The 26,391-nt window shown below is 47.9% G+C and overlaps 2 protein-coding genes across 7 annotated transcripts in view; one reads left to right on the forward strand and one right to left on the reverse strand.

Moving 5' to 3' along the window:
- LOC117903844 overlaps nucleotides 1-7,476 on the reverse strand; it is a 49,420-nt gene extending 41,944 nt beyond the window's left edge. For 4 of the 5 annotated variants that reach the window (XM_034816316.1, XM_034816336.1, XM_034816345.1 and 1 more), the window contains exons 1-2: nucleotides 7,322-7,476; nucleotides 6,282-6,500 (exon numbers count right to left, since the gene is read on the reverse strand). The gene's annotated coding sequence lies outside the window, so the exon portion shown is untranslated. The remainder of the gene's footprint in view (nucleotides 1-6,281; nucleotides 6,501-7,321) is intronic. The other variant, XM_034816325.1, reaches the window with a different exon arrangement.
- A 2,997-nt stretch (nucleotides 7,477-10,473) lies between these two features.
- Nucleotides 10,474-25,052, forward strand: LOC117903831 (dmX-like protein 2). Of its 2 annotated transcripts, XM_034816294.1 has the most exons (15): nucleotides 10,478-10,692; nucleotides 13,536-13,753; nucleotides 14,154-14,302; nucleotides 14,365-14,645; nucleotides 18,807-22,569; nucleotides 22,642-22,866; nucleotides 22,937-23,299; nucleotides 23,363-23,627; nucleotides 23,687-23,771; nucleotides 23,838-24,107; nucleotides 24,183-24,252; nucleotides 24,318-24,392; nucleotides 24,472-24,605; nucleotides 24,661-24,744; nucleotides 24,808-25,052. In XM_034816294.1, exons 1-15 carry the CDS (start codon nucleotides 10,606-10,608, stop codon nucleotides 25,006-25,008), a joined length of 6,270 nt encoding a protein of 2,089 aa, XP_034672185.1. In that variant the 5' UTR covers nucleotides 10,478-10,605; the 3' UTR covers nucleotides 25,009-25,052. The 2 variants fall into 2 exon arrangements, with proteins under 2 accessions (XP_034672177.1, XP_034672185.1); XM_034816286.1 differs by having other exon boundaries at nucleotides 10,474-10,692; nucleotides 14,365-22,569.
- The last annotated feature ends 1,339 nt before the right edge of the window (nucleotides 25,053-26,391 follow it).

A 26,391-nucleotide genomic window follows, 5' to 3' on the forward strand; every position in this document is an offset into this window, starting at 1 on the left:
GGCAGCGGCAGTGGCACCAAAAACTTCAAGGCTCCTTGACTCTGACGTCGCATCGCTGCCAGCTGCTTGCTGACTGCTGACTGCATCGATGTCGCCGTCATTGTTGCTGTTTTCCCATACCCTGTAAGATGTAGAATGCCGGCAACAGGGGGTATTCATTTGAAGATATGTACATATAAAGCAGGCCAACAAAATTATTACTGGAATTTCTGGAGGTTCTGAGCTCTCTACAATCTAAGCATCGCGAATTTCCAAGCCCGATTCTAGGCAAAAATCCAGAAAAAGCTGTGAAAAATGCATTGAAAAATACCAAAGAATATTAGGAAAATAGACCATAATTTGTATTATGCAAGCAGTGAGTCGAAAGTAAAAATCCGAACAAATTATGAAGTGAAACGAAGGGCAGCAAAATGCTAGAAAAATATTAGAAGATACCGCAGAGTTTTCTTAATCATTGCCGTGAGAGGGATTAAGTTAGTCGGAAGTATTCCCCTTTCGTTCCGTTTTCATTCTTGTATTTTTTGTTCTTTGTGTTATCTTCTGTCGCATCCTCCGTCGCAGAAGAGTCGTTATGGAATCCCCAGATGGCGTGGAGGAAGGGCAGCAGGAATGGGGAACGAAACGGAAATTGTACACACAGGGGGAGGAGGGAGGAAGCCGGAGGTACCCCACTCTCACTCTCAAGTTCAAGTCCTCTCCCCCTGTATATCATTCTGGGAGATTTTCTCCTTGGGGCAGGCAGGCAGGCAGGCAGGCAGTCAGTCAGTGTTCGAGGAAGGCGATAGATACATGGTAGATGCGAATGGGAATGCAATTGGCAAAAGCTTTTATCCATTGATTCATTTAAACGTAATTTCCTGTACAGTTGCCATTCGTTGGCAGTCACTGGAAGGCAGGAGAGGTCGGAAGAGGAGGATACAGGAAGGGAGGGAGGAAGGAAGGAAGACAGAGTCGTTGCAATTGCATTTGTTGAAAGGAAGAAAAGGAAATCAAGTTATCTGCTAGATGCATTCCTCCATCCTCAAGGAATGAGAATCCCATCTGTTTTCATGATTGCTTTCAGGATTATTGACTGAAAAATAAAGCAATGCCGAAAGGAGCCAGGGGGATATGGAATAAACGAATGAACAAGTGACTCAATTGCTATTCACTTCAGTGAATCACCCCCCACCAGCACCCTACAGAACGGGAATTCCTTCAAGGAATGTCGCTTTTTCCGAGTAAAAGTGTGACATTGATTCGGCGTAGAAATCATCGCATAAGCGTACGGTTACATTCATTCCCGTTCATTCATGCGAGGAATGTGCTTGCTGTTAGTTGAAAATTCAGAGCAAAAATTAAACTTAAACATTTTCTTGTGGCTGAGGCAAGGCACCTCCTAGACTCCATGTAACTTTATGCTTTGATTTGTTGCTTGTTCACCTGTCAGTACATTTGTTATTTTGTCGTTAATTGAAGCCTTTATTCTCGGACAGTTTGTTGTTCTTCTTGGTCCGCTTCTTGGCGTTTTGGGTGCTCGACTAAATCTCGAAGGCAATCGATAAACTAACTATAAAAACATACGCACATATCACTGTGATCTGCATTTTCCGCTCTGTTCTGTTCTGCTCCACGTTCCCGGTTGCCACCATTCTTTGCGTTCTGCCATGACACGGACACACTGGCTACTGCTTTACAGCTACTGCTTGACTGCTATACAGCTACTGCTTTACTGCTCGTTCGGCTACTGTTTCCGCTTTTTCAGCAGTGTTCTGTTTCTGATTTTGTTTTTTTTTTCTGTTTGCTTTGTTTTTGTTTTGTTTTTTTGTTTTGTGCTAGTCAAGTGCTGTGTCCTCCAACGCATTTGCAATGATGCGACCATTCCCTTTGCCGCCCCCTCTTACACGTTCCAGAACTTCTCCCGCTGTACAACCCTGGACTCTGCTCTGCCACTGTCTCTGCCGCTGAACACTTCCACACGTTCCAACACACACACACACACATTTATTCTGTTTGTACAGTTTGTCTGTCTGCCTGTCTGTTTTTGATACCCTTTTGTATGTGGTTGATTTGATATTTAACCCTTTCGTCTTCATTTAATTTGGAATTTTCTGTAATTGTTCTTATATTTATAACTTATTCTATTAGTTATTTGATCATTTCTGTGCATATTTAAAAAACACCATCATAATTTTTACAGGGTATACACCTCACGATTGTGGCCAAACGTAAAACAGCTTTTGATTCCACATTTGCTGTTTTTTTGCTTTGTTTTTTTTCTGATAAGAGGAAACAGAACACAACGGCAGCTGCCACCCACTCACTCGCTCACCGTTCCCTTCCCCACAGCACCCCTTTAGACACGTGTCTCAACCACCCGATACCCTGGGCTGTGGATAGATAGGGGCAGAGACAGTGCCAGTGGCAGTGCCCCAATCAGCAGGATAATCACAATGCTCGACGTTGATAATGGCGACGTTGATGAGTTTGAACCTGAGCACTTCCCACCCCATGGGGAAAATAGGAGGGAAAGAACAGGTGGAAAAAAAAAATCTAGAATCATTTGTAGTGCTGCCAACAGACAGAGCCGTACCCCCCTCCCTCAATGCCACATGCCACCGAATGATAGACTGGGGACTGGGTACTGGGTACTGGACTTCCTGCTGCATTTCCCTTTCGACTCTTTTTCCGGTCTCCGGGGCTCAGGAGTTCATGGGGTTCGGTGGATCAGGGGGGGAGCTGGCGTGAAATGTATTCACATCCCTGCACCGGACGCCCTTTGGCAATCAGAGTGCCACTAGTGCCACCTGAGTGACACAGCCAGGGTCCCTTCCCCTTGCATCGGAAAGGTGTCCGATTGCTCCACAGGATGGGCGGTGGCAGCAGCACCAATCAGAGAGTGTTTTTGTGGTTTCTGACACTCGTTCCTCCCCCTCTTTCGCTCTGTCATACCCTCCGCCCGTGTATAGGTTTTATCCTTTAGGATTAGGAAAATAAACCGAGTCTTGTGTCCTTGGGAAGCCTGTAAACAACCTGCAAAAGAACAAGACATTTTGGGAAGGCAAAAGCCATTCATTTCTGGAGATTTACATTCTCAATTATTCTTCACATCAGTCGATGAATTACTACACTGCTTGACATTCCCACTACTGCTTGCTTTTTCCGCACTGGTCAGGAACTAGTCCTTTCCTTTTTTAATTTTGTGTGTGTTTTTTCCGTTCGCTCTACTCTCAGATTCTGTTGTTGTTTTTACTTCTACACACTCCACACGAAAAGAATTTCAAGGTCATTCCATTGATTATTTATTCATTCATTCGTTCACTCTCTCTCTCTCTCTCTTTTTCTACTTCTTTTGCTCGATCTTCCCCTTTCCCACTTGTTTTCTAGTTGTGTTATTACTATTGCGCGCTGTGTCTGTGGTTGCTCTGCTCTGCTCTTTTCGTCTTTTTTTGTTTGTGCGATAAGAAAGAGTTTCTCCAACGAAATGACAGAAGTTTTCTTCACAATGAAAGAACACAATGAGACTAAGGAGGAATAGAACAAAACAGAAAAGAAGGGAGAGCAGAAAATCTGCAAGTGGCTGGAGCACCACATCGCATTCTTTAAGTTAATTCACAAAAACAGTCACAAATGTCTTATATTTTTGTTAAAAATAAAATTCTACTGCTTTCAACCACATTTAAAATACAAAGATTTTACTGCTTTATTTACCGATCAACTTAGATAACGCTTACCACTCAAATGGATACTCTCGCATCATACGAATACCAGAGAAAAAAGATGTTACATCTTCTCTCCAACGAAAACAAAAAATACTCTCGCCACCCCCTACACCGAAAACAACAGACTCTGCCAGTCAATCAGTTAACAAGAACCGGAAATGGGCCAGCAGAAACAAAAACAACATCTAGAATAGTACCCAAAAAAATAGTTGAAATATTCGCCATATCGTAACGCATTTTATCGGTTACTTGTACGAATATATGTGCATATGCATATATACATATGTATGTGTGTGTATGTCTCTGAATAATAATGAGAGATATGGGGATGGAGGGGTTATGTCATCTCTCCATCCACCTTCCCCTCCCATCTTTCCTTATCGTCTCGTTCTGCTATTCTGCTGTACGCTGTCATGCACCAGCAGCAGCGACAGAACAAATGTTTAATTCTAGTATTTAGCAATTGTATAACGCTGTAAAATTCACGCGATTTACAAATGCAACAACCACACAATGGTACATAATGGCAATAACAAAATACAAAAAAAAGATGTTGACAAATGTCCGGAGCTTAATTAAAGCGACAGCCGTTGTTTCCCCACTGCCACTGCCACCCCTACAACAACAAAAACAGCAACAACGATATGAAAGGGGACTATGAGTAATGGAGAGAAGAACACAGAGCAGGGGCGGGCAGGTAGAGAGTGAGCTTTGATGGCTCATTCGAGAACGCAGAGGGAGAACTGGAGAGACTTGCGATCCTTTGGGTGTCCATTTCAACACATTGAAACAAAGCAGTGTGGCAGATGAAACCAAGCAGTCCAAGGATGACCAAGCAAGCAGTAGAGTCTGTTAAAGTGGGAAGCAATAGACTCTCTTTTGAATAGAAAGACATCCCATATACGATCATATTAGATTTTTATCGAATATACCATGGCATGAACAGTTTTTGCAAACTCGATCTTTTGATGGAAAATTGGTAAATATGTATATTCAATGGATAATTATGTTTAATGAGCAGAGAATTACCAAAACCCAGGCAGCACTCATTCCATTGCACCCCCACCCCCAAAAATTGGTGGCAACAATTGTTGCAACAATAGTCTGAATTTATAGCCGAATACTGGCTGGCCCAATAATAACGGACATTTTCGGACTCGAAGCCACTCAAAGTCGAAGTCGAATTGTGGCCCCAAATCACGATTACGCTCGGTTACTACTTGCTGCTGTTATTACCTCAGTTTTTGTTGTTTTTCTTGTTGGTCGATTGTTGCACGCAAGAAGCAAAAGTAATACAAACAAACAAAAAAACAACAAAGAAGACAAAATGAAAGAAGAGATACATCGGCAGAAGGGTACGACAGTGGAATACTCTGCCTCTCAATCTGTCGCCCGCCAAATTCAACTGGGATTACTGTTGGAAACGTGCAAAAAAATGTATCCTTTGATTGATTTTCTTTCTTGGAAGCGAACAAAATTTACAAATGGTTGGTCGAAATGTTAATAAGACCTCCTATCTTTGAATGTTGATTATGATCGTCTGCTTATAAGATCTGAAAATATGAAATATGAAAATCAGACTTATCCGCTGAAAAGAAAGGGTGTAGAAATTAAATAAAACCTTGGGACAAGCCAAGAGCCTGAGACACCTGAAAGACTTTGGACGTCGGACGGGGGCCTGGGAACACAACTGTCTTCACCTTTTCCCGCAGAGAGCACGAGGCAAACGAACTTGCCCCAACAGTTGCTGCTGTTGATTAACCTTCTTTTTTTTTGTATGCATTTATTTTTTCCCCCTCACACTTTTTTGTGTGCTTTTTGTTTTGCTTAAAAGGTTTCAAGGCGACGAAAGAGTCGCTGGCAAAAATTAAATAAACGTGCAATTATTTTACTGCTGCAATAAAAAGAACAAAAGAAACACGAGTAGACTGGGGAGGGATACCGTGTAACTGGTATGTGAATTCCAATTGGATTTTTGGAGTAGAGTCGTCCTGCGTTTATGATGAGCATGCCTCAACGAGTAGAGGGTATTGCTTCAAAGGGAGTTGCAGGCTTAAGAGAACACAGAACAAAGAGGAGCAACAAAAGGAAGAGCATGACAGAGAATGAGACAAAGCTTTACGGATCACCTTTCTCTCTCTTTGAAGCCACTACATGGGAAGAGCGCGCGAAGAGAAACAACAACAAAAGCAGGAAGACAACTTTCGCTGTTTGTGTTTGCTGCTGTTGCTGCTCAACGGGAAATGTGAAACGACTAAAGAAGAAGGAGAAGAGTAATATGTGGAAGGAAGAGAGAGCGCGATGGTTTCATCTTCTGCTGCTACATCCTGTACCGCTCTCTTCTACAATCTTTTTCTTCTAATCCATCTCCAGCACTTTCCACTGCTTGCTATCAGATTTGATCTACTGCTTCCTTTTGCACATCCCACTCAGTTCTCTCTTCCCCATCCGCTGCTTGCTCTCTTCCTCTTCCTTCACCGTTTCATTTCCACCTCATCCGTTTTGTTTAGATTTACCCCAAAATACAATTTCAAATTATTCACAAATAAACAACAATTCAGAGATGGAGGTAGAACTTACCGGGAACAAGAGTGCACAAGAGAGAGAGAGAGAGGTAAAGTGACAGAGAGGTTGAGGTGGTTCCTGTTGCGCTGCTCTCTGCTCTCTGCTGATCGTCGCCGTCGTGTGACTGCCTGATGCTTCTCTTTCTTCACTGATGCTGCTGCTCCGCTCCTTATTTTTTGTACCGTTTGCTTTTATTCTACTTTTTTGTTGTCTTTTTACACTTGGTATGAGACTCTGCAGGACATTGAGGGAGTGTGGATTAGAAGAGGGGAAGAAGTAGAAAGTAAAAGAAGCAGAAACACACACACACGCACATGTACACGCACACTTCTTTATTCTGCGGCTGATAAGAATAACAGTAATTGGAGGATAACAACAAAATGAGTCAGGTTTTCTTGTTGTTCTTTTTGCTTTGCTTTTTTCGTTTTTTGTAACTAAGCGCACGCTGCCAACGCCGACGCCGACGCTGACCATTTCCTCATGTGGCGCACCGCACGCACAAACACACACACAAACACACGCATTTTTTTTTGGGACTCTGGCGATTCTCTTCTTTCCTTCATTCCTTCTTCTGCTTCATCGTGTTGTTATTTTTTTCTGTTTGCCGTTTGCATATTTGTTTAAAAAGCAGTTTTCATTTCTTTAATGCTCACATTGCAAAAACACAATTGCTTTTGCAGCCGCCGCTCTTTTTACTCTTCATTTTTTTGTATTTGTGTTGGTGTTGTTTTTGTGACACTGCTTGGCGTCGCTGCCGCCGATGGCATTAATTGGCGGCAGCGTAGGAAAAAAAATATATATATGTATGTATGTACATATATATAAAATATATTACGAAGGTATATTTTTTTGATTTGAATGCCTCCCGCCACAACTTCCTCTCATTCTTCTTCTTCGTCAACCGCTTTTTCTGACTCTTTCCCACAGCCCCCCTTTGCTAACGACAGACGCACTTTTGAACACTTTTCGCTTTTTCCTTTCGCTCTTCAAAACGCACGATTCCCCAGAAGAAAAAAATTGTATGAAACACACACAAGAAAAAAAATTGAACTCACGCCACGGCCGCGAAACAGTGTTTGCTGCTTTTGCTGCTGCTCTTTCGTATTTACCGCTATTAATTAATTAATGAATCAACCAAAAATAAAACAAACACAATTATTTTGGTCATTTTTTGGTCCGCGGCGCGATGCAAAAATGTTAGCAGCAGTGTGACCGCAGAATTGTCGATCAAATATACAGCAAAACCATCAAAAATATACCAAAATACACCTTCTAATTGTAGAAATATACCGTAAATATACCATGATCTTAAATCATATTCCTCGATTTTTATGTTCTATTTGCAATTACCAGCTAGTTAACAGTCTCAGCGCTAAAGCTATAATTTTATCCAATTTATAATTTGATTCCCCACAAGATTGGCTAGATTTCACGACTTCCTTTTCTTGGAATGTTTCCAAATTAAGTTTAAAACTAAAATGGTCAACCAACAAAAATAGCATAAAACGTTACGTGAGTGGGAATGGATTGCTACGTTTTGACAATTTCTTGCTTGTCAACATGCTGATATGGTTTAGTATACGATATTTCCATAAATGAATATTAAAACTGCATTTTCAAAGTGGTTTTCAAAGTTTTCAAATGTCTGAGAGCCATTAATATTGACATTATCATAGACTGACGTGTTTTTAACCTTTTCATTTGCTTCTATTTATATACATATGTATATCGATATAAATACATCAATCTAGATACATTCTCGATATCTATAATCTGCAAAATTTACCATAATTGAAATATGGCCAGCGGACAAAGTGCAGGCACTCTGAGCACACAGTTTCGTGTTTTCTCCGTTAAAAATTCAAATTTTGTATGCAAGCAGAAGGTGTAGGTTATTTCTGAGTGGATATGGAGCTTGGAAGACAACAATGCATGGAGAAAGCACCACATTATTGGATAAGTCCGCTCCTGTGGGACATAAATGCAATAAACATGTGTTGTATCTCTTTGTAAATTGATAAAATGAGTACCGAGTATTAGATTAATATATTATAATATCCAAAAAATCATTGTTTTAAATCGTCTTCATTTAAAGTTCTTTTGTAGCCCTCTTGCGCTTGTGTCTTGATTCTGACGACAAAAGATATGGCTGGGTGGGTAAGCTGGCTCAGCGATCCCGCTATTCAGATTCCCCCTAACTCCTGGATAACCCAACCAGGTGGCGCCACTATGCTCGGCCCTTCCCATCCTATTTCAAAATATTTGTTCTGGTATTTTGCCAATCGATTCCCTTCGAATTTTTGCAATCCATCCAATAAAGATAAATCGTGGAATCCAGCCAGCCTTGTGGAAAATTAATTGATGAATTCTATAATCCTAACAGTATATAAACAGTATATTTTGCGTATGAAAGGATATATTTCGGTATATCTCCGAGGGTCTGACGGTGTATTTATCGATAGCTCCGAGGCGACATAGTTTGAAGTTTCCTTTGAAAAAACCCAGCAACTGGGGCTCATTTGTATTTTACGGGTTTGAGAAGTTTTCCAAAAAAGTCAGTCCAGAATAAAATGCCTCCAGTAAAAAAGATTGCCGAGTATCAGTATGATACGTCCTTCATGGATGCACTTTACAGCGAAGAGCAAAATAATTCCGCTGCTGCTGCTGCTCCACTTCCAACTCCGGTGGTAAAAGAGAAGTTGGAAGTTGAAACTGCCAAGAAAAGGACTAAAATTTCGATCGCCGACTACGGGAAGAGAAAGAACGGCGGCGTGGCGGCCCAGAGTCAGAGTTTGGCCACAAGCGAATATCATCGAGATCCGAGGAAAAGAGTGGGAGAAGGGAGCATCTATTGGGGCGTTCATATCCAAAATACGCCGGAGAAGAAGTCGGAGCCGAAGGCAGCTAAACCTCTGGAGAACAGATTCAGCAGCTTCTGGCAGGAGCCCGGCTTCGACGAGGACAATTTGACAGAATTACAAAAGAAGATGATGGTTTCCATGCAAAAGATCACCCGCAAATTGCCAAGTCTGGCGCTGAGCCTCAAAATATTCTCAAAGATTGAATCGGTACTGGAAGACATCGAAAATGATTCCACCCAACAGACTGGAAGTGGTAGATCCGATTCTTAGTTAAAATATTGTAACAGTTCCTTCGTTTGGCAACCAAAAATATGTAAAACATAAATACACTTGATCTCACCCCTAAGTCTCCCCTTACAATTAACACAAATAAAATAAGTAAATGTTGCAAACAATTGCCTTTGATGAGCTTTTTTAAAGGATCAATCTGGCTGCTCTGGCTGCCCTCAGCGGTGTGCGTGGTGACGCGTAGCAGCTCGTCTGTTGCTTCAGTATGGATCTCCGACGTGAAGACTGGTCCAAGACTCAGATGTTAGCCTTCCGGATCCACAATGAGGCAAAGGCCACACGCTGTGGCAACTGCCGAACCAACACACAGTTGACTGGCGACGTTCTTGCGCAAAAAAAACACGTGGAACACACGTCACGATGCAGCATGCAATCTGCAAGAAATTAGCCATGAAAGTGGTTAGGGAATACAATTTATAAGGCAATCTGTCTACCGATTAGACATCTGTCACATCGGTGTGCGTCCGCATGCGTCCATCGATGGCAATACCAAGGAGCAGGCTCAGCATTGCCGATTTCAAAGCGTTCCAGCAGGTTGATGATATCCTCCATCGTCAGATCTGTGAGCATCTCCTTCAATATGTCCTCCTATACACAATTTAAAACCTTTTAGAGTCTCATAACCATACGAAGATCATTCCTTACCACACTCACGGCACAAGGAATCGATGGGCGAGGCAATCCTGGTTCCTTGTACGCTGGTAGGAGGGCGCACGCATGTGGAGTACATTTGATTGTTTACGTTTGATCTCGTCCTCAATCCTCTGCTGATCCTCAGGTAGCTGGAGTTACTTCGCATTGGAGCCTGCGAGCTGGAAACCGACGTGGATAAAAGATTCTTCCTCCTGTGGCTTCTTATGGTTGGAAATGATCAACGGAAATGTCGCGCATCTGCGGCACCTTCCACAGATGTGATATTGAATATATCGCCTAAAAATATCGGTAAATGTTAATATATTGGAGATTTTCACTAGGAGATATATCGATATGAATATTTTTGTACTTTATTCATACATCGATATATGCTGATAATATTGATATTTTTTTGACAACCCTACTTATTTTTATGTAATGTCACTTTGTTGTCGTTTGTTACAAGCAAGTTTGTTACGGGCTAGAAACCAAAAAACCAAAGAACCAACAACACTACAATCCGTGCGCTGTGATGTGATAATTAATTGTAAAGAATTATGAATTGTCATCAGATATTGAGCGGCGCCTGCAATGCAGGTGACCGGTGCTTCGCCATTGGCTCCGTGGAAGGCATACCATTTACAGTAAGAGAGAATAGTACAAGTCTCCCCCGCCCCTCTCACCATTGCTCTATCCGTTCTATTTATCACGCATCATCTTTTTCCATTGTACAACAATTTCACACACAGACACATACACACATGCACACTCACTGGCATACAATTGATACACTCGCCCATTTTTGCCCCTAACGCGTTTGACATATTTGCAAATTCCAATTGGAAAGAAATGTCCGAGAGACACCGATCGGAGCGGAGTGGAGCGCCTCTTGGGTCGCCACATGAGCATGTCCATGTCCCCCCTTAATGTTTGTTATTTACATATATACACATGTATATGTGCATGCCTGATGCACACACGCAAAGGCCAATACACAAACAGTACATGCATATGCCAATGAAATATAAATGCTGTTTTATTGGTTATATGTACATACATGTATGTACATATAATATAGTACACTACATGAATGTATATTTTGCCACACTTGGTGGTCAATTAAATCAAATGCAAATGATGAGATAGAGCATTTTATTTTCTGTGTAAATTCGATAACAACAACAAATTGTGAACGATTGGTTATGCGTGTGTGTGTGTTCCAGCGTGTGTGCTTGTTCGTGTGTACCAATGCGCGTAAATTGCTTGAGTTGACAAAAAAAAAACAGCAGCAGCAACACGGGCAGAGAGAGAAAGAGAGAGCGAGAGAGAGACGGAGTAAAATATCAATATTTTTGCCAAATGTTGGTCGATTTGAAATATGTAAAAGTAAACTGCATATTTACATACTTTGCCAAGCAATAAATTACATTTAAAGGTCAAGTGCTAACACACGCACACACCGAAACGAGCAGAATGCGTAGATGTACGTATACATGCATATAAACATATGCGTGCGCGCGCGTGTGTGTGTGTGTGTACCCTTCGATTGGTCAGGTGGCCTTTTGATGATGCCCTAATTTTGCAGCTTGCAGCGTTACACCACCTCGTAGACACATACATATGTACATATGTATATACACAGGCATTCACATTCTGCTCGCCCACGCCGCAAGCCATAGGTCATAGGCATACCCCACTCTTTCAGTGGGGGTATCCCTCTTAACCGCAAAATAATGTAAAATGTGCTACTATAGTGGGCGCCATCTCTGGCTAAACCTTAACTTACGCTCCCAGTCTCTTGCTCTCTTTCTCTCTCTCTCTCTCTCTCCTGCTAAGGAAATCGCCTGACGTGACGTCTTCCTCCCATAAGCAATCGAGTAAAAAATCATAAACGGCCATAAAAATATTGGTATGGTCGTGAGCACGCATTTAAAAGGTGCTTTCGGCTGTTTTCGATACCTTTGCCAGAGATATTTGGAATTGCAGTTTTATTTCTAGATACAAATATCCGGCAAATTGTATAAACCAAATGATATTATGGATTAACGATCAATCCAAAGTATATTTGTATCTGCCATAGGAGCGATAACGTTTCCCTTTACGATCACATGGCGATAGGATCTAGACTCCCCCCGGCCCTGCATCGACGTTATTTGTGTATATATTTGCCCAGACGGCCAACTGAAACATAATTAACTGTGGCGCAGTCTAATGATCGGAACATCTGCCGCTCGCCTGTCCCTGGGATCTATTTACACACATATTACGAGCATTTTATTTATTTTCTTCTCTGTAATCAGCTACGCCAGCTCCTCTTCCTCCACCGCGATGTTGACATTCGTATGCCCCTCTGCCCCCTTCTCACACACCTATTGCCATTATTTTAGTTTCAGTTTTATTTTATTTATAATTTTTGGATGAAATGAACACAAGATATTCGTCTGACGACGGTGCCACACTGCAGTACACGCCACTCAGTATGAGCAAATTCGCAGAAATATATAGAGAGAAAATGAGAAGGAGACACCCGAGCAGGTTCAAACCGTAGGCGGAACAGCTTACACTCTAATTATTTTCGTTAGAATTTGTATGCCTAGCCACCTTATCCAGCGATCCAAGCGGCAGTCTCCTTCTCTTTGGCTCATTTTTTGCTTGTATGGCCCATTTATCACTCTCACTTAGCAACACCCAAGGACCCGATCTTCTCGCTACTACGCTCCTCTCTGAGGGAGTCTCGCTACTGTCGCGGCAGCAGCAGAATAACGGACAGCCAAATAAAGGAGACAAGCCCCATAAGAGTGGAAAATACACAGCCAGTTGAAGATAATTCACTGAGAATAATCTCACAACCGATAAAAATCTAGAAATAATTATAGCAATATCATTGCAAGATACCAATAGCTGCACTAGAGCGGTGGAGCGATGAAAATTCTATTTTATCACAATACCTTGATGGAAAAGAATTGAAATTAAATGATCAATTATCAGGACGGTAGTTAAAGGGAGAAAATCAAACGTTTTTCTGTGTGAAAACTCCGACTTTGGAGCTTTGTTTTGCTGAATTGTTGGAATTTCGTTTTTAAACGATAATGAGCATATCAGCGACAGCTTGGCAAATAAATCAAACACCACACACACACACACACATAAAAAGAAAAAAAAGTTTTTCTATGGAGTAGCTATAACCAGGTAAACCCCTTCTACCCCCCTTCGGCAACCCTTGAGGTGGGTTTGCGTTGGTGGTCGCTTGTCAACCGAAACCGTATGACGATGATAAGCCCAGCCAGTCCCGCATGCAGTGGTCGGTTATCACAGCCAACACACAATGATATAGAAAATGTAAAGATTACGCTGCCACAACGCATGCAGACACAGACACAGACACATACAACTGCACATACATACACCCCAACCGTACTCCATCTATTTGCCATAACCAATCTTTTGTTTTCCACTCTTTAATTTATGTGTGTGTCTCTTTTTGCAGGCCTATGCCGCCGGCTGCAATGTGGTGATCCTGGCAAGCACCTTCGAGCGTGTCCAAATCATACCGGGCGCCAGTCATGGCTACGTGAAGATATCCGCCCTTGATTGCAGCACCGACACGGGCAAAATAGCGGCCGCCTATGAGAATAAGATATGCATTTTTGAGCCCACGCCGGTGATTGAGTCCAGCAAGCATAATACCCATTTCCTAGACTACAGGTGAGATTATCTCAAGTGTGAAATGTATAGCTGGAAGGTGCCAAGCATCCCGTGATCCCATTCGCTGCACAAATGTCCCATAAGCGAGTAGATACAAGATTCCAAGAATCGTTATATGTTGAATGTTGAGCATTTTTTACTCGCTGTAAAAATATACCATAAGCGAACAGATACAATAGTTACAAACGATTTGGGAGATAGCTTTTGGGAGTTGCTCAAGGAGACAGGTTCAATGCCCATTTAAATGTATTAAGTGCTCCAGTTGAGAGCGTAATAATAGCAAAAGTTTCACGATAGATGTTCAGGAGAGTTCAATCGATTCAAGACAACATCAGTTGCTGCTTTCGAAGACGTTTTTTTAACATATTTTTAACATATTTTGATTGCTTTTATGCTTTAGATGGGTGCAAACGGGCTCCTTTACCAGCCATTCGAGTGTGGTGACCCTCTCGTGGAATCTGGAGGGCACACGCCTACTCACCGGCGGCACCAACATACAGCTCTGGAAGAGCAAATCGCCCACACACCAGCAGGAGGAGGAGCATACGGGTAAGTCGTTGATCCATGAAGCAAATTTGATGAATTAATTGAATATTCATTGGTTGTTGCAGGTGTAAAATTCGAAATTGGCGAGAGCAAAGAGGTGAAGCAATCGAATCAGGGCGATGATGTGTCAACGTGGGAGAACATTTGGTCCTGCCAGACGGCCATTCCCATTTACCATATGGCATTTAGTCCCGATGGCACACTGTTTGCCACCTGCGGCCGCAACGATCGTTTGGTCAAGATCTGGTATGAGAACAAGCAGGTGCTGTTCCCCGCCAAAGGCACGACCCGTCACACGGATGACTTGAGCAGCAGCACCAGCGGTGGAGGAGGAGGAGGAGGAGGAGGATCAGGCGTGGGAGCTGCTTCAGGTGGTGTCAGCACGGCCATTGGAGAGCTGAATTTCACGTACGTTTACATTGCCCATCCGCGTGCCGTTTCGAACATTGTGTGGCGCAAGACGAGCAAGTATATGCCCAAGGGATCGGTGGCCAATATGCTGGTAACCTCCTGCCTGGACAACATCTGTCGCATCTGGATCGAGACGGTGCTGCCCGACGACGGGATGGTCAACATGACGCAGTTCGATCCGCAGAATTCGCAGAATCCCAAATTTCGCACGCACCGGCACAAGCATCGATTCATGCAGCGTCTGAAGCACATGAAGACTTGCTTTCACATCAGGCGGCACATGAAGGCGGGCGCTCATGCCGCACCGGGCGGACCTGGTGGCATTTTGCCACCGGCCCATATGGGCGCTGGAGCAATGGGCGCTGCGATGGGCTCGTCGCCGGCGAGCTTTAGCAATTATCTGGGTCCAATACCATCGCTGCCGTCGTCGTGCAGCGTCCATGACTTCCATTCGTATGGGTTTCATGGATCGGGCGTGACGCCCGGCATGCACTTCCATTTGGCGGCTTCCATCAATGCGGAGACGGACATACCGCTGGTGCCATCGATGCAGACCTCGGACCCAGCCAATCAGAACGTCTTCATTCTGCACTGGCTGAACAACAAGGAGATGCATTTCACACTCCAGGCGGAGGCCATACTCCAGGAGCTAACCAAAAAGGTGATCGACGAGGAGAACGGGCACGGGCATCATGGCCACCACGGACACGGCCATCACGGACACCACGGTCACTCCGGAGGCGGCGGAGTGGATCTGCCGGACGATGCAGCAGCCGGCGGTGGCACGCATGCGCACAAGAAATATCTACGCTCGTCCAAGTCCGTCTCGGTGGACGACAGCGGCGAGGAGTACAGCAAGTACTCGCAGCATACAACCGGCACTGGAGCGGGTCTCCATCTGAACTCCATGTCCAATACGACGTCACAGAACTCGCTGAACAACGAGCATCACAATCAGCAGCAGCATCCCATCACACAGCTGGTGGACTCGCTGGACAACAAGATCGAATGCCTGCTGCGGGACTGGCACCAGAGTCCCGATCTGCTGTTTGCCATTCATCCCGTGGATGGCAGTTACCTGATCTGGGTGATCGAGTGGCTGGATGACTACTATCCGGGCTCGTTTCGGCAGGCGCAGGTGTCCTTTTCGACGCGCATTCCATCGGCCTTTCCGCTGGGCGATGCCATGTCCATGTCCACCACGGTGAGCCTCTTCAACACGGGCACACATCCGCTGGCCTTTCGCGACATTGCCAACAATGTGAGGAGCAAGGATGAGTTCCACAAGAGCGGCCAGGCGGATGATTCCTCGCTGAAGAGCGCCGACCAGCATGCGTTCGAGAAGCACGACGAGGAGCAGGAGGACAACAACAATGAGGACGGTGGCGAGGATCCCGATGCAGACGATAGTGCAGCGGCCAGTGCTGGTGTGGCGAGCAGCTCGCAGGACTCAGCCGGAGCCAGTGGCAATGGTGTGACCAGTGCCCTGCCCCTGAATGTCTCGCCATCCGTGTCGATGGTCACGAAGCACTCGAACGGCACCCTCAACCTCTGGCAGCTGACGTTCGCCTTCAAGACAAAGTTCACCCAAGTATTAAGCATTGGCCATGTGAGCCGTGCCTCTGGTCATCGTTTCCGTGTGAACGACATCACCTGTCACCCCGTGTTGCCGCTGCTCGTCTCCACATCGCATCACAATCTACCCGACACGGAGGCCAAGTCCCCAATGTCGCCCTTCGAGCAGCCCCTGAGTGGCGGCGGCCTAACCATGGGCTCCGGCGCAAGCGGCGGTGCAAGTCCGGCTGGATCCACAGGATCGAATGGCAATGGCAACGACAAGGATGTCTTCACGCCCACAGGCTTCTGTTCGGAATTGATTCTGTGGCGCGTGGACTCGGTGGGGCCGCTGTGCCATTCGGGCGGCGTCAGTGAACTGGCGCGCATCAACTCGCCGGAGATATCGGCCTTCAGCAACGTGGCCTGGATACCCACGCTGCTGCCGAGCACCACACTGGGCAGCTACAGCAATTCCCCGAGCGCGTGCTTTGTGGCCAGCGACGGTGAGAATTTGCGCGTGTATCAGGCAGTGATTGATGCACGAACACTGCTGGCGGAGATCTCCTGCTCGGAGAATCTGAACACGCTGCACAAGTCACACTCGCTGTCGTCGATGATCTCAAATGCCTCATCCACCATGAAGGCCCAGCGATCGGCGCTGCACGACAAGCTGAAGGTCGTCTCGCAGCAGTCAACGGCGCGTCCGGGCTGCATTCTGCAGCTGGATGCCATCTCGGATGCCAAGCACGACTGGCAGAACACACAGTTTCTGCACGTGTTCCAGGCACAGCTGATAACTGGGGGACAGCGGGTGAGCAGCTCAGCGCCCATGGATGCGCATGATCTGGAGGAGCCGCGCTACAACCCCTTCCTCGAGTCGGACATGGATGCCATTGTGGATCTGCAGCGGAATGCCGACTTCGAGGAGCCCTTCTACATCGTGAACATCGAGAAGACGCTGCGCGGCAGCACCATCCACATGTGGCGCATTGTCATTAGCTCCAAGCAGCAGAACTCCTTCCTCTCCGAGACGGCCATGTATGTGCCGGACAGCAACCTCACGCAGGAGGAGCCGGAGGATAATCCCAATCCGAATGCGAACCCCAATCCACGTCGCATGTCACAGGGCGCAGAGACGCTGACCGGTGCGGAGCACTTTGGTTCGCATGTGGAGGCGCCGCACATCTCCATCACGACGAAGAAGGTGTGCACCCAGGAGCTGCCGCTGCCCGAGGGCGTGGACGTGATACATGCCTCACCGGCGGCGGGCCATCTGAGCAGCTCCAGCATTTATCCGGCCTGCTTTGCACCCTACATCATTGTGACGGCCTGCTCGGACTCGGTGTCGCGCTTCTGGAAGTGCGAGCCCATCGACAATGCGCCCACAGATGGCAACGGGAACGGCGATGCCTACCACTGGTCCGAGTGGAAGATGTTCAGCCGCATTCAGCAGTCGGCCATCGAGATACCGGGCCAGCCGCTGAACATAAGCGCCGCCTACAGCGGCCGCATTGCCTGTGCCTACAAGTACGGCAAGAGCTTCACGCGACCCAACAAGGGGGATCCCGACTCGCGGTATGTCAATCTCTGCGTGGCCATCTACGAGTGCGAGAGCTCGGGCGGCAGTGAGTGGGTGCTGGAGGATACCATACACCTGAAGAATGTCCACTTGCCGAGGATCAACATTGGCCATGGCATCGATCTGAGCTACCTGCACGACAGCCGTCTGCTGGCCAAGAAGCAGCGCCTCAATCAGGTGCTGCACACGTTCCAGGCCCACGATGACAGCCGTTCGCCGCGCAGTGGCGAGACGACACCCGAGCTGGCTGTCAGCGTCAATCGGCAGCCATCGGTGGCCGCCTCAGGGCTGCTCACCGTGCCCAGCTTCAGCACGTTGCAATCGCTGCGGAAGAGCATCGCCGAGAATGGCAACACATGTCCGCTCACGCAGAAGCATCTGGTGCAGCTCGACTGGGTGTCCAAGGAGGATGGCTCGCACATCCTCACAGTGGCCGTTGGCAGCAAAATATTGCTCTATACGCCCGTCAGCTCGGACATTGCCCAGGCGAACATCAAGGCCATGAAGGAGTCGCGTTCCGTGAATCGGCCCATACTGCGCAAGGCATCCTCGCTGGCGCAGCCCAACTTCGTGGACGAGATTCGATGGATGAAGCTGCGACAGATTGATCTACAGACAGCGGACGGCTTGCCGCCGCTGCCCATGCAGATATCGTGGGTGCGCGACGGCATACTGGTCGTGGCCATGGACTCCGAAATGCACGTCTACTCGCAGTGGAAGCCGCACTACACCTCCCACATGCTGGGCAGTGCGAATGGTGGCAGCGAGGATGTGCCCGATACGCGCAATCTGCGCGACGAGGATCTGCGCAGCTTGGCCAACGAATCGACGCAGCTGCGGCTGAAGAATGTCGCCTCCATGCCGCTGATTAGCAAAGTGAGCACCGCCAACTTGCAGCTGTTGTCGCACGACAAGAAGCGGCGACTGGCCAACACCAGCATGGCCAATGTGAATGGAGGCGGAGGAGCGGCAGCCACTACCGTGGGCAGTGCACCGAACGATGGGGATACGGGCAGCGATGATTACATGACAGACTTTGGTCTGTTTCAGGCCTCGCGCATTGCCTGTCCCGTGCTGCCGCAATACCATCCCAAGCAGCTCATGGAGCTGCTCAACTGCGGCAAGATACGCTGGGTCAAGGCCATACTGGCCCATCTGGTGCGCTGCATGAGTGGCGGTGCGAACGGCGCCTCGAGTGGCGTCACCCAGGACGAGGACGGCTATGCCCGACAGCGCAGCTGGTCGCGTTCTCGCACGCTGAGCATCAGCTACAATGCGGCGGACAGCAACAACATTCAGGCGGAGCATCGTGGCAGCACCACACAGATACCGGAGGAGCTGATGCTCGATTATGCGGAGATCAATTCGATTCCGCCGCTGCCGCTGTGGGTGCTGCTCAATGCGGACAGAGAGACGCCGGGCTGCCAGGGCGGCGCCAATGCCGGGGAGAACGACAAGGACTATGATGAGCTCTTCGACATGCACAACTCGGAGGACAATCTCGACGAGCTGCTGTCGGAGGGGGAGCAGGGCAAGCGCCACGAGCGACGTCTCTCGCTGCCCGAGAAGCAATCCATTTCGCACTTTGGCCCACGCCAGGGACAGCTCCTGTCGCGCCTGCTCACGCACACGCATCTGCCGGGCCTGTCGTCGCTGGATCAGATGCATCTGCTGGCCCTCGCCGACACGGTGGCCACCTGCAACACGGACTTCTCGGACAAGTTTGCCGCCGACATGGGCAAGAATGCCAGCACCAGTGGTGTGCCCAAGGAGGGTGCCACAGCCACAGAGTCGCTGGATGATTGTGGTCTGCGCTTTCTGCTGGCCATGAAGCATTTCACGTATCTGCTGCGCTGCCTGCCGCTGCAGCAGCGCGCCCAGTTCCAGCGCCAGGGCGTGGGCACCTCGAACATTGTGTGGGCCTACCACTCGGAGAGCGAGGAGGAGCTGCTGAATCTGATACCCAGCTACACGAAGGGCGATCTGCGCTGGGCCACGCTGCGCGATCTGGGCATGGGCTACTGGCTGAAGAACATCAACACGCTGCGGCGCTGCGTGGAGCGGCTGGCCAAGTGCGCGTACCAGCAGAAGCAGGATCCCCTCGACGCGGCCATCTACTATCTGGCCATGAAGAAGAAGTCCCTCGTTTGGGGTCTCTTCCGCTCGATGCGGGACGAAAAGATGACGGCATTCTTTGGCAACAACTTCGCCGAGGATCGCTGGCGCAAGGCCGCCCTCAAGAACGCCTTTGTGCTGCTGGGCAAGCAGCGGTTCGAGCATGCGGTTGCCTTCTTTCTGCTGGCCAACTCCCTCAACGATGCCATCGAGGTGTGCATGAACAAGCTGGAGGACTTCCAGCTGGCGCTCATCATTGCCCGGCTGTACGAGGGCGATGCGGAGGGCTGCTACTACCACAAGCTGCTGCACGAGCATGTCCTGGGCACCGACCCCGAGACGGGTCGCTGCGACATTCCGCGCGCCCATCCGGATCCATTCTTGCGCTCGATGACCTACTGGACGCTCAAGAAGTACCAGGAGAGCCTCAACACGCTGCTGCTGACGGGCGGCGTGGGCAGCCTGCACAGCAGCTACCGGGAGGAGGATCTGCTGCGCCCCGAGCCGCAGGCCACCAACCCGAATGTCTTTAACTTCTACATCTATCTGCGCACCCATCCGCTGCTGATACGCCAGAACATTGCGCTGTCCGCGCAGGAGAAGCGCATCGCCCATGTGGTGCTGTCCGGCTTCAATTACGAGACAGCTGGCTTGGGCGCCGGCCCGGGCACGGGCATGGGCGGAGGTGCCGCCTGCGACAAGCAACTGCAGCTGGAGGATTCCATAACGCCCATCGAGCGGCAATTGTACTTCACCACAGCCCACGGGCACTTCAAGAGCGGCTGCCCGGCCCTCGCGCTCGAGGTGCTCAACAAGCTGCCGATGAAAATCAGCGAGGATCCCTCGTCATCGGGCAGCAGTGTGGCCGGCAGCCAGGCAGCGGCCACCACGCAGCAAATCAACAAGGAGGAGCTCATCAATTCCGGCATCATGGATCAATGGGGAGCGACGGCCACAGCGGATGCCTTCGATTGGGGTGCACCGGCAGCTGGCAGCGAAGCGGAAGCCAAATTTGAGATCAAATGGGATGACGATGAAGAGGATGCCGATCCCATAGCTGATGATGATGATCCCGAGATGGCCACACCACAACCACCCACAGGTGGGGCTGCTGCTGCGGGTGCTGCTGCTGCTGCTGGACGCTCCTCAGGGGATGGCCACAAAATGGATATTATGGCGCAGCAGCTGAAGTTTGTGGCCTGCCTGAAGATCCTCATGGAGGAGCTGTCAACGCTGGCCACCGGCTTCGAGGTGGATGGCGGGCAGCTGCGCTATCAGCTGTACATGTGGCTGGAGCGCGAGGTGGAGGCACTCAAGCAGCTGTGCAATTACTGCAGCTCCGAGCAGCAGCAGGCCAACGATGGCGGCGGCGATGCGGATGCCAAGGATGACAAGGAAATGAATGCCAGCATTTGCCCCAGCACGGAGCGACCCACACTCCACGAGATCCTCATGCAGGACAAGCAGGACTTTGAGGCGAAGGTGCTGCGTGCGGCCAAGCGCAAGCGCTGGCTCAAGGCCAACGAGACGCTGCTGCGCACCCTCCTCAGCTATTGCTCGCTGCACGGCGCCAGCGGCGGTGGACTCGCCTCGGTGCGCATGGAGCTGGTGCTGCTGCTGCAGGAGTTGCAGCAGGAGAAGACCCAACAGCAGCTGCTCAGTCCGCTGCCCTTCCCCACCACCCTGCCGCTGCTGAGCGCCTGTGTGGCCGGCAACAAGACGGTGATTGCCGATCCCATTAAGTACTTGCAATCGCAAACGGTGGACATGCTGCAGAGCATCATCAAGGTGCTGCCGTTCCCGGGCATCGAGACGAGCGTCCTCAGTGAGATCTTTGTGCTGCGCGACCTGGCAGTGGCCCTCTCCTCGTGCATCTACCAATCGCTCTGCGACTCGGAGAGTTTTGTGGTCAACAATTCGGCGTTCAACGGCTACCCCAGTCCCGGCATGGAGAACATTGCCAAGATCAATTCCTCCTTCGAGTGCTCGTACTTGGTGGGCAGTCGGAATGCCTACGGACGGAGGCGCAAGTACTCGACGGATGAGCCGGCGGGCATTTGCACGACGCCATCCAAGTGGCCGGGCGTCACCAACTTGCGCGCCCTGTTGGCCCGCGAGAAGGATGAGGATGTGCCCAAGCTGAATGTCCTGCTGCTCGAGTCCTTTGTGTCCACATACATGGCGCTGTTCATCTACTCGCTGTCCACCTGCGACAGCCGTCTGCTGTACCGACTGAGCGGTCAGAGCTTTAACAATGATACCTGGTCCACGCTCTTTGGCGGCGGCATGAAGAAGCTGCTGATTAAGCCCGCTTCGGCCCAGTCCCAGAGCCAACCAGCAGCAGCAGCAGCAGCAGGAGGAGCAGGAGGAGGAGGAGCAGGTTCCACTTCGGATGATCCCACAGCGGATGAGAATAGCGTCTGGAATACGGTCACCTCCATAACGAAGCAGCGCATGAAGCTAAACATGAAGATATTGGGCAGCTTTAGCCAGAACAGCACCTCGAACAACATGAAGGAGGATAAGCCCACATACCGTGAGCAATTTATGCCACCAGAGACCTCGATGCTCTCGTATTTCCTCACCAAGCCGCCACCAGGCACAACAGGTGAGTGCCACAGTGCCACAGTGCGGCACCAGTGAAGTTTGAGTCTAATCTTTGGTTGGAAATCTCTTGCAGAATGCGATGATTACGACACGGATGACTCGCACGAGTCGGAGAATGAGGAGGAGGAGGAGGACGATGATGATGTGAATGTGAGTCGCACGCAGCTGAAGGCCAAGGATAATACGGAGCACACAAATCCCACATCGTACTCATGGAGCATTCTACGTTTGGCGCTCATCAAGATCAGCACCCACAAGATCCAGGAGCTGGTCAAGGTGGCAGGCATCGAGCTGCAGGGTAGTTGTACCACCATTCAACCCACAATCTTTTCTTTTTATCACTAAAACTATCCTCTGTATGCTGTTAGATCTTCCTGTCATCAGTCCATTGTCGCACGAGGTGCTGCGCACGCTCAACCGTTGGCAGGAGTTTGCATTGAGTGACCTGATTGCCCGAGGGCCACCCTCAAGGCAGTATATACCCGGCTGCTATGCAGAGAGCGGCATCAATGGCCTGGCCATTCACAAGTATCGTTCGCTGTTGAACAAGGACAATACGCCGTTTGTGTCGGGCTCATCGGCGGGACCCATACGCAGGCTGTGGAACTATCTGGTGCGCCAGGAGCCCGCCCAGGAGGTGTTCATTAAGAGCATCTTTGGCAAGAACATGGATGGGCATCATCATCATCATCACACGCGCGGCTCCCAGCACGACAATGAAACGGATGAAGGTACATAAGAAGTCCCTTCATAAAAGTTTCCACAGCTAATCGTACGTGTCCCCTTCTGCTCAGGTCAATCGCATTCAACCAGCGAGAATACGGATCACATACGCATCATACACAAGGATCACGAGTCGATATTGTCCTTCTGCTTGAAGAACAACAGCTCCTCGATGATCGCCTTCTCCAATCCGCGTGAGATCCAGGAGTTTGACATCTCGCTGCTGCTGGAGTCACCCAATTGGTATGAGGATGAATGCGACTATGACATGATGAATCTGTCCAAGGATGCGGATACCAATAGCTCCGCCTTCCTCATCATACAATCGCAAGAGCAGTACGTAACTCCCCCCAGCAGTTTGCTCTCCGTTTTACTTAACCTTACTCCCTGTGCAGGAATCAATTTGGTGGCAGCAATAATCCAAATGAAAGCAATTCCAGCACACAGAGCGCCTCGCAGTCGGGACGCGGCACATCCATGGTGAGCATGAGCTGCAGCCGCAACTCGAACTGCAACTTTATGGTGGCTCTCTCTCCTTTGTTGCAGGTGCAGCGCCACAAGGTGGACAATGTGAAGCGCATGAGTGCACATCCATTGATGCCGCTCTATCTAACTGGCGGACAGGATGGCTCTGTGCAGATTTGGGAATGGGGACACCAGCAGCCAGTCTGCTCACCGCGTCCCTCCGGCACATTTGCAAAGGTCACACGCTGTCGCTTTTCCGAGCAGGGCAACAAGTTCGGCATCGGTGATGGCGATGGCAACCTGAGCCTCTGGCAGGCGGGCATTGCCTCACAGAACAATCGTTCGTTTATTGTGAGTGCCGGCAGGGGAATGCAGCTTAAAAGATGATAATTAAATGTATAATTGAATCTCTCTCTTTCTCGACAGAGCTATCAGTGCCACAATAAGACGCTTTCAGATTTTGTATTCCTTGGTTCTTGCAGTCTACTGGCCAGCGGTGGGTTTAACTCACTTACTGACTCGTGCTTCCTCCTCTATTCAAAAGATTTCTCTCTCTTCTAGCTGGTCAAAGTTCCGAGAACAAGAACATCAACATTTGGGACACTTTGCTGCCACACAAAAAGTCCTGTGTGTCAGGTAAGAGAGAAGACACCATTGAGAGACCCTCAAGCATAGCATTTACATTATTCTATTAATTTCTAATCTCACCACACAGCATTCACGTGTCACGATCAGGGCTCGTCCTGTTTGGTATTTGCACCACAACATCAAGTGCTCATCTCGTGCGGCAAGCGCGGCGATGTCTGCGTCTTTGATGTAAGACAACGCACGCTGCGACATCGCTATCAGGTATGGGGCTCACTCTCTGTGGCTTGACATTTCCTCAAACATTTCCCATTTGCAGGCACACGACAGCACCATCAAGTGCATTGCTTTGGATCCACATGAGGAGTTCTTTGTCACTGGCTCCATTGAGGGTGACATTAAGGTAAAGTGTGGTTGGCCCACAGCTCTCCATAAACAGATCCATAATTGATGTTCCTCTTTTTAGATTTGGGACATGAATCAGTTTATGCTGATCAACACGTTCCCCCATGAGCATGCCAAGAATGGTTTCTTTAAGCATACCGGCCAGGGTGTCAGTCAGGTGACTGTCGATCCCTTTGGCAGACTCTTTTCGTGCGGCTCCGATGGCTGCATGAAGGTTCGCCTGCTGGTCGAAAAGGATAACATTGTGCACTCGGTGTATTGAGCAACAACAAAACAAAAAACAAACAAAACAAACAAAAAACTACATATATGTATTCTATGCGTGTTCTATATGTATTTGTGTATATCTCGTGTACATTTCTACGGCGCTCCGATCCGATCCGATCCGTTCCTCTACTCTTTGTGTGCGACGCTTGTATCCCCGTATCCCCGTATCCCAATCCATAATCCGTTTCCGTGCTCTCGTCTCTTGTATCTTGTTAGTGTTTTATTTGCGCGCGAGCCTCCTAATTGTTGTATTCGTTGTTAAAACAAAAAAAAAACAAAAAAAACGTTGATTATATGATAACATTATGATTGTATTTGAATTTTTTCCTACACAATATGTATATTATTATTATCTAATATTATTATTGCTACTATAACTATTTTTATTATGATTATGATTATTATTATTATTGTATTCCATGTATACCTTCTTTTTTGTTGTTGCTGTTTTGTCTATTTAAAATCTAAACAAACAAAAAAGAAAAGAAAAGAAAAAGAGAAAAAGAAACCAACTTTATTGACGAGTTCTATGAAAAAATTCGTTTCAATGTTCGATGAGTATTTCCTAAACAGACTATAAACTATACAGATATACACTATATACTATATACTATATACATATGTATATGCGGGTATATATGTATATATATACTATATTATATTATATGCTTTAAATCAATTATTAATTATTATTATTATACAATATACGATATACAAGACATTCGACAGTATGGTAATTGATATGCTTACGAATTACGAATATATATTACGACGATCTATGTATGTCTCTTTTTTTGTGTTGAGCTTGTCTGTTGTTGAAAATCAATCAAGATATACATACATACACACTACATAGGTATGTACACACTGTATGTGCGTACGTATGTATGCACATATGTATGTATGTATACCTAAAACAAATCCAAATAAATTAACTACAAAAGGAAAACGTAAATAAAGTGCAAATTAAATACAACTCAGCAAATGTATTTGTTCTGTCGTGGCAGCAGGAGCATGAAGGAGGATTGTCCAACAAGCAATCCAATCCATTATCGATCAGATGTCTGTTGGAGATCCGTGACTCTAAATTTATACAAGATCGGTGCAAAAGCAACCCGATCTCAGTCTGAACCAGCCTTTATTTTGCCCACTTCCCAGAACTGCCGGTCTCTACGCGTTTGTGTTCATTCCAGATGGTCAGTAAAGCAGCTCTTAGCTATGGTTAGATCTTCACCAGTTGATAGCCATGACTACGCTTAGCCATGACTTCCACGGTGTGCGACAGGATGCGACAGAAGATGATAGCCAGCACACCCACCTAAAATGCAAATGTCTTACATACTCACGCACATATGTATGTAAATATGTACATATTTAT

The sequence above is a fragment of the Drosophila subobscura genome, chromosome A, assembly GCF_008121235.1.
Source record: "Drosophila subobscura isolate 14011-0131.10 chromosome A, UCBerk_Dsub_1.0, whole genome shotgun sequence".
Taxonomy (NCBI): domain Eukaryota; kingdom Metazoa; phylum Arthropoda; class Insecta; order Diptera; family Drosophilidae; genus Drosophila; species Drosophila subobscura.

Bases quoted from the DNA above. Each gene is read 5' to 3' on its own strand.
- LOC117903831 (XM_034816286.1), top strand. From the start codon at position 10,606: ATGAATTGTCATCAGATATTGAGCGGCGCCTGCAATGCAGGTGACCGG. The intron at 22,867-22,936 runs GTAGTTGTACCA...GTATGCTGTTAG, and splicing joins GGCAGGCATCGAGCTGCAGG to ATCTTCCTGTCATCAGTCCA. The intron at 24,745-24,807 runs GTAAAGTGTGGT...TCCTCTTTTTAG, and splicing joins CCATTGAGGGTGACATTAAG to ATTTGGGACATGAATCAGTT.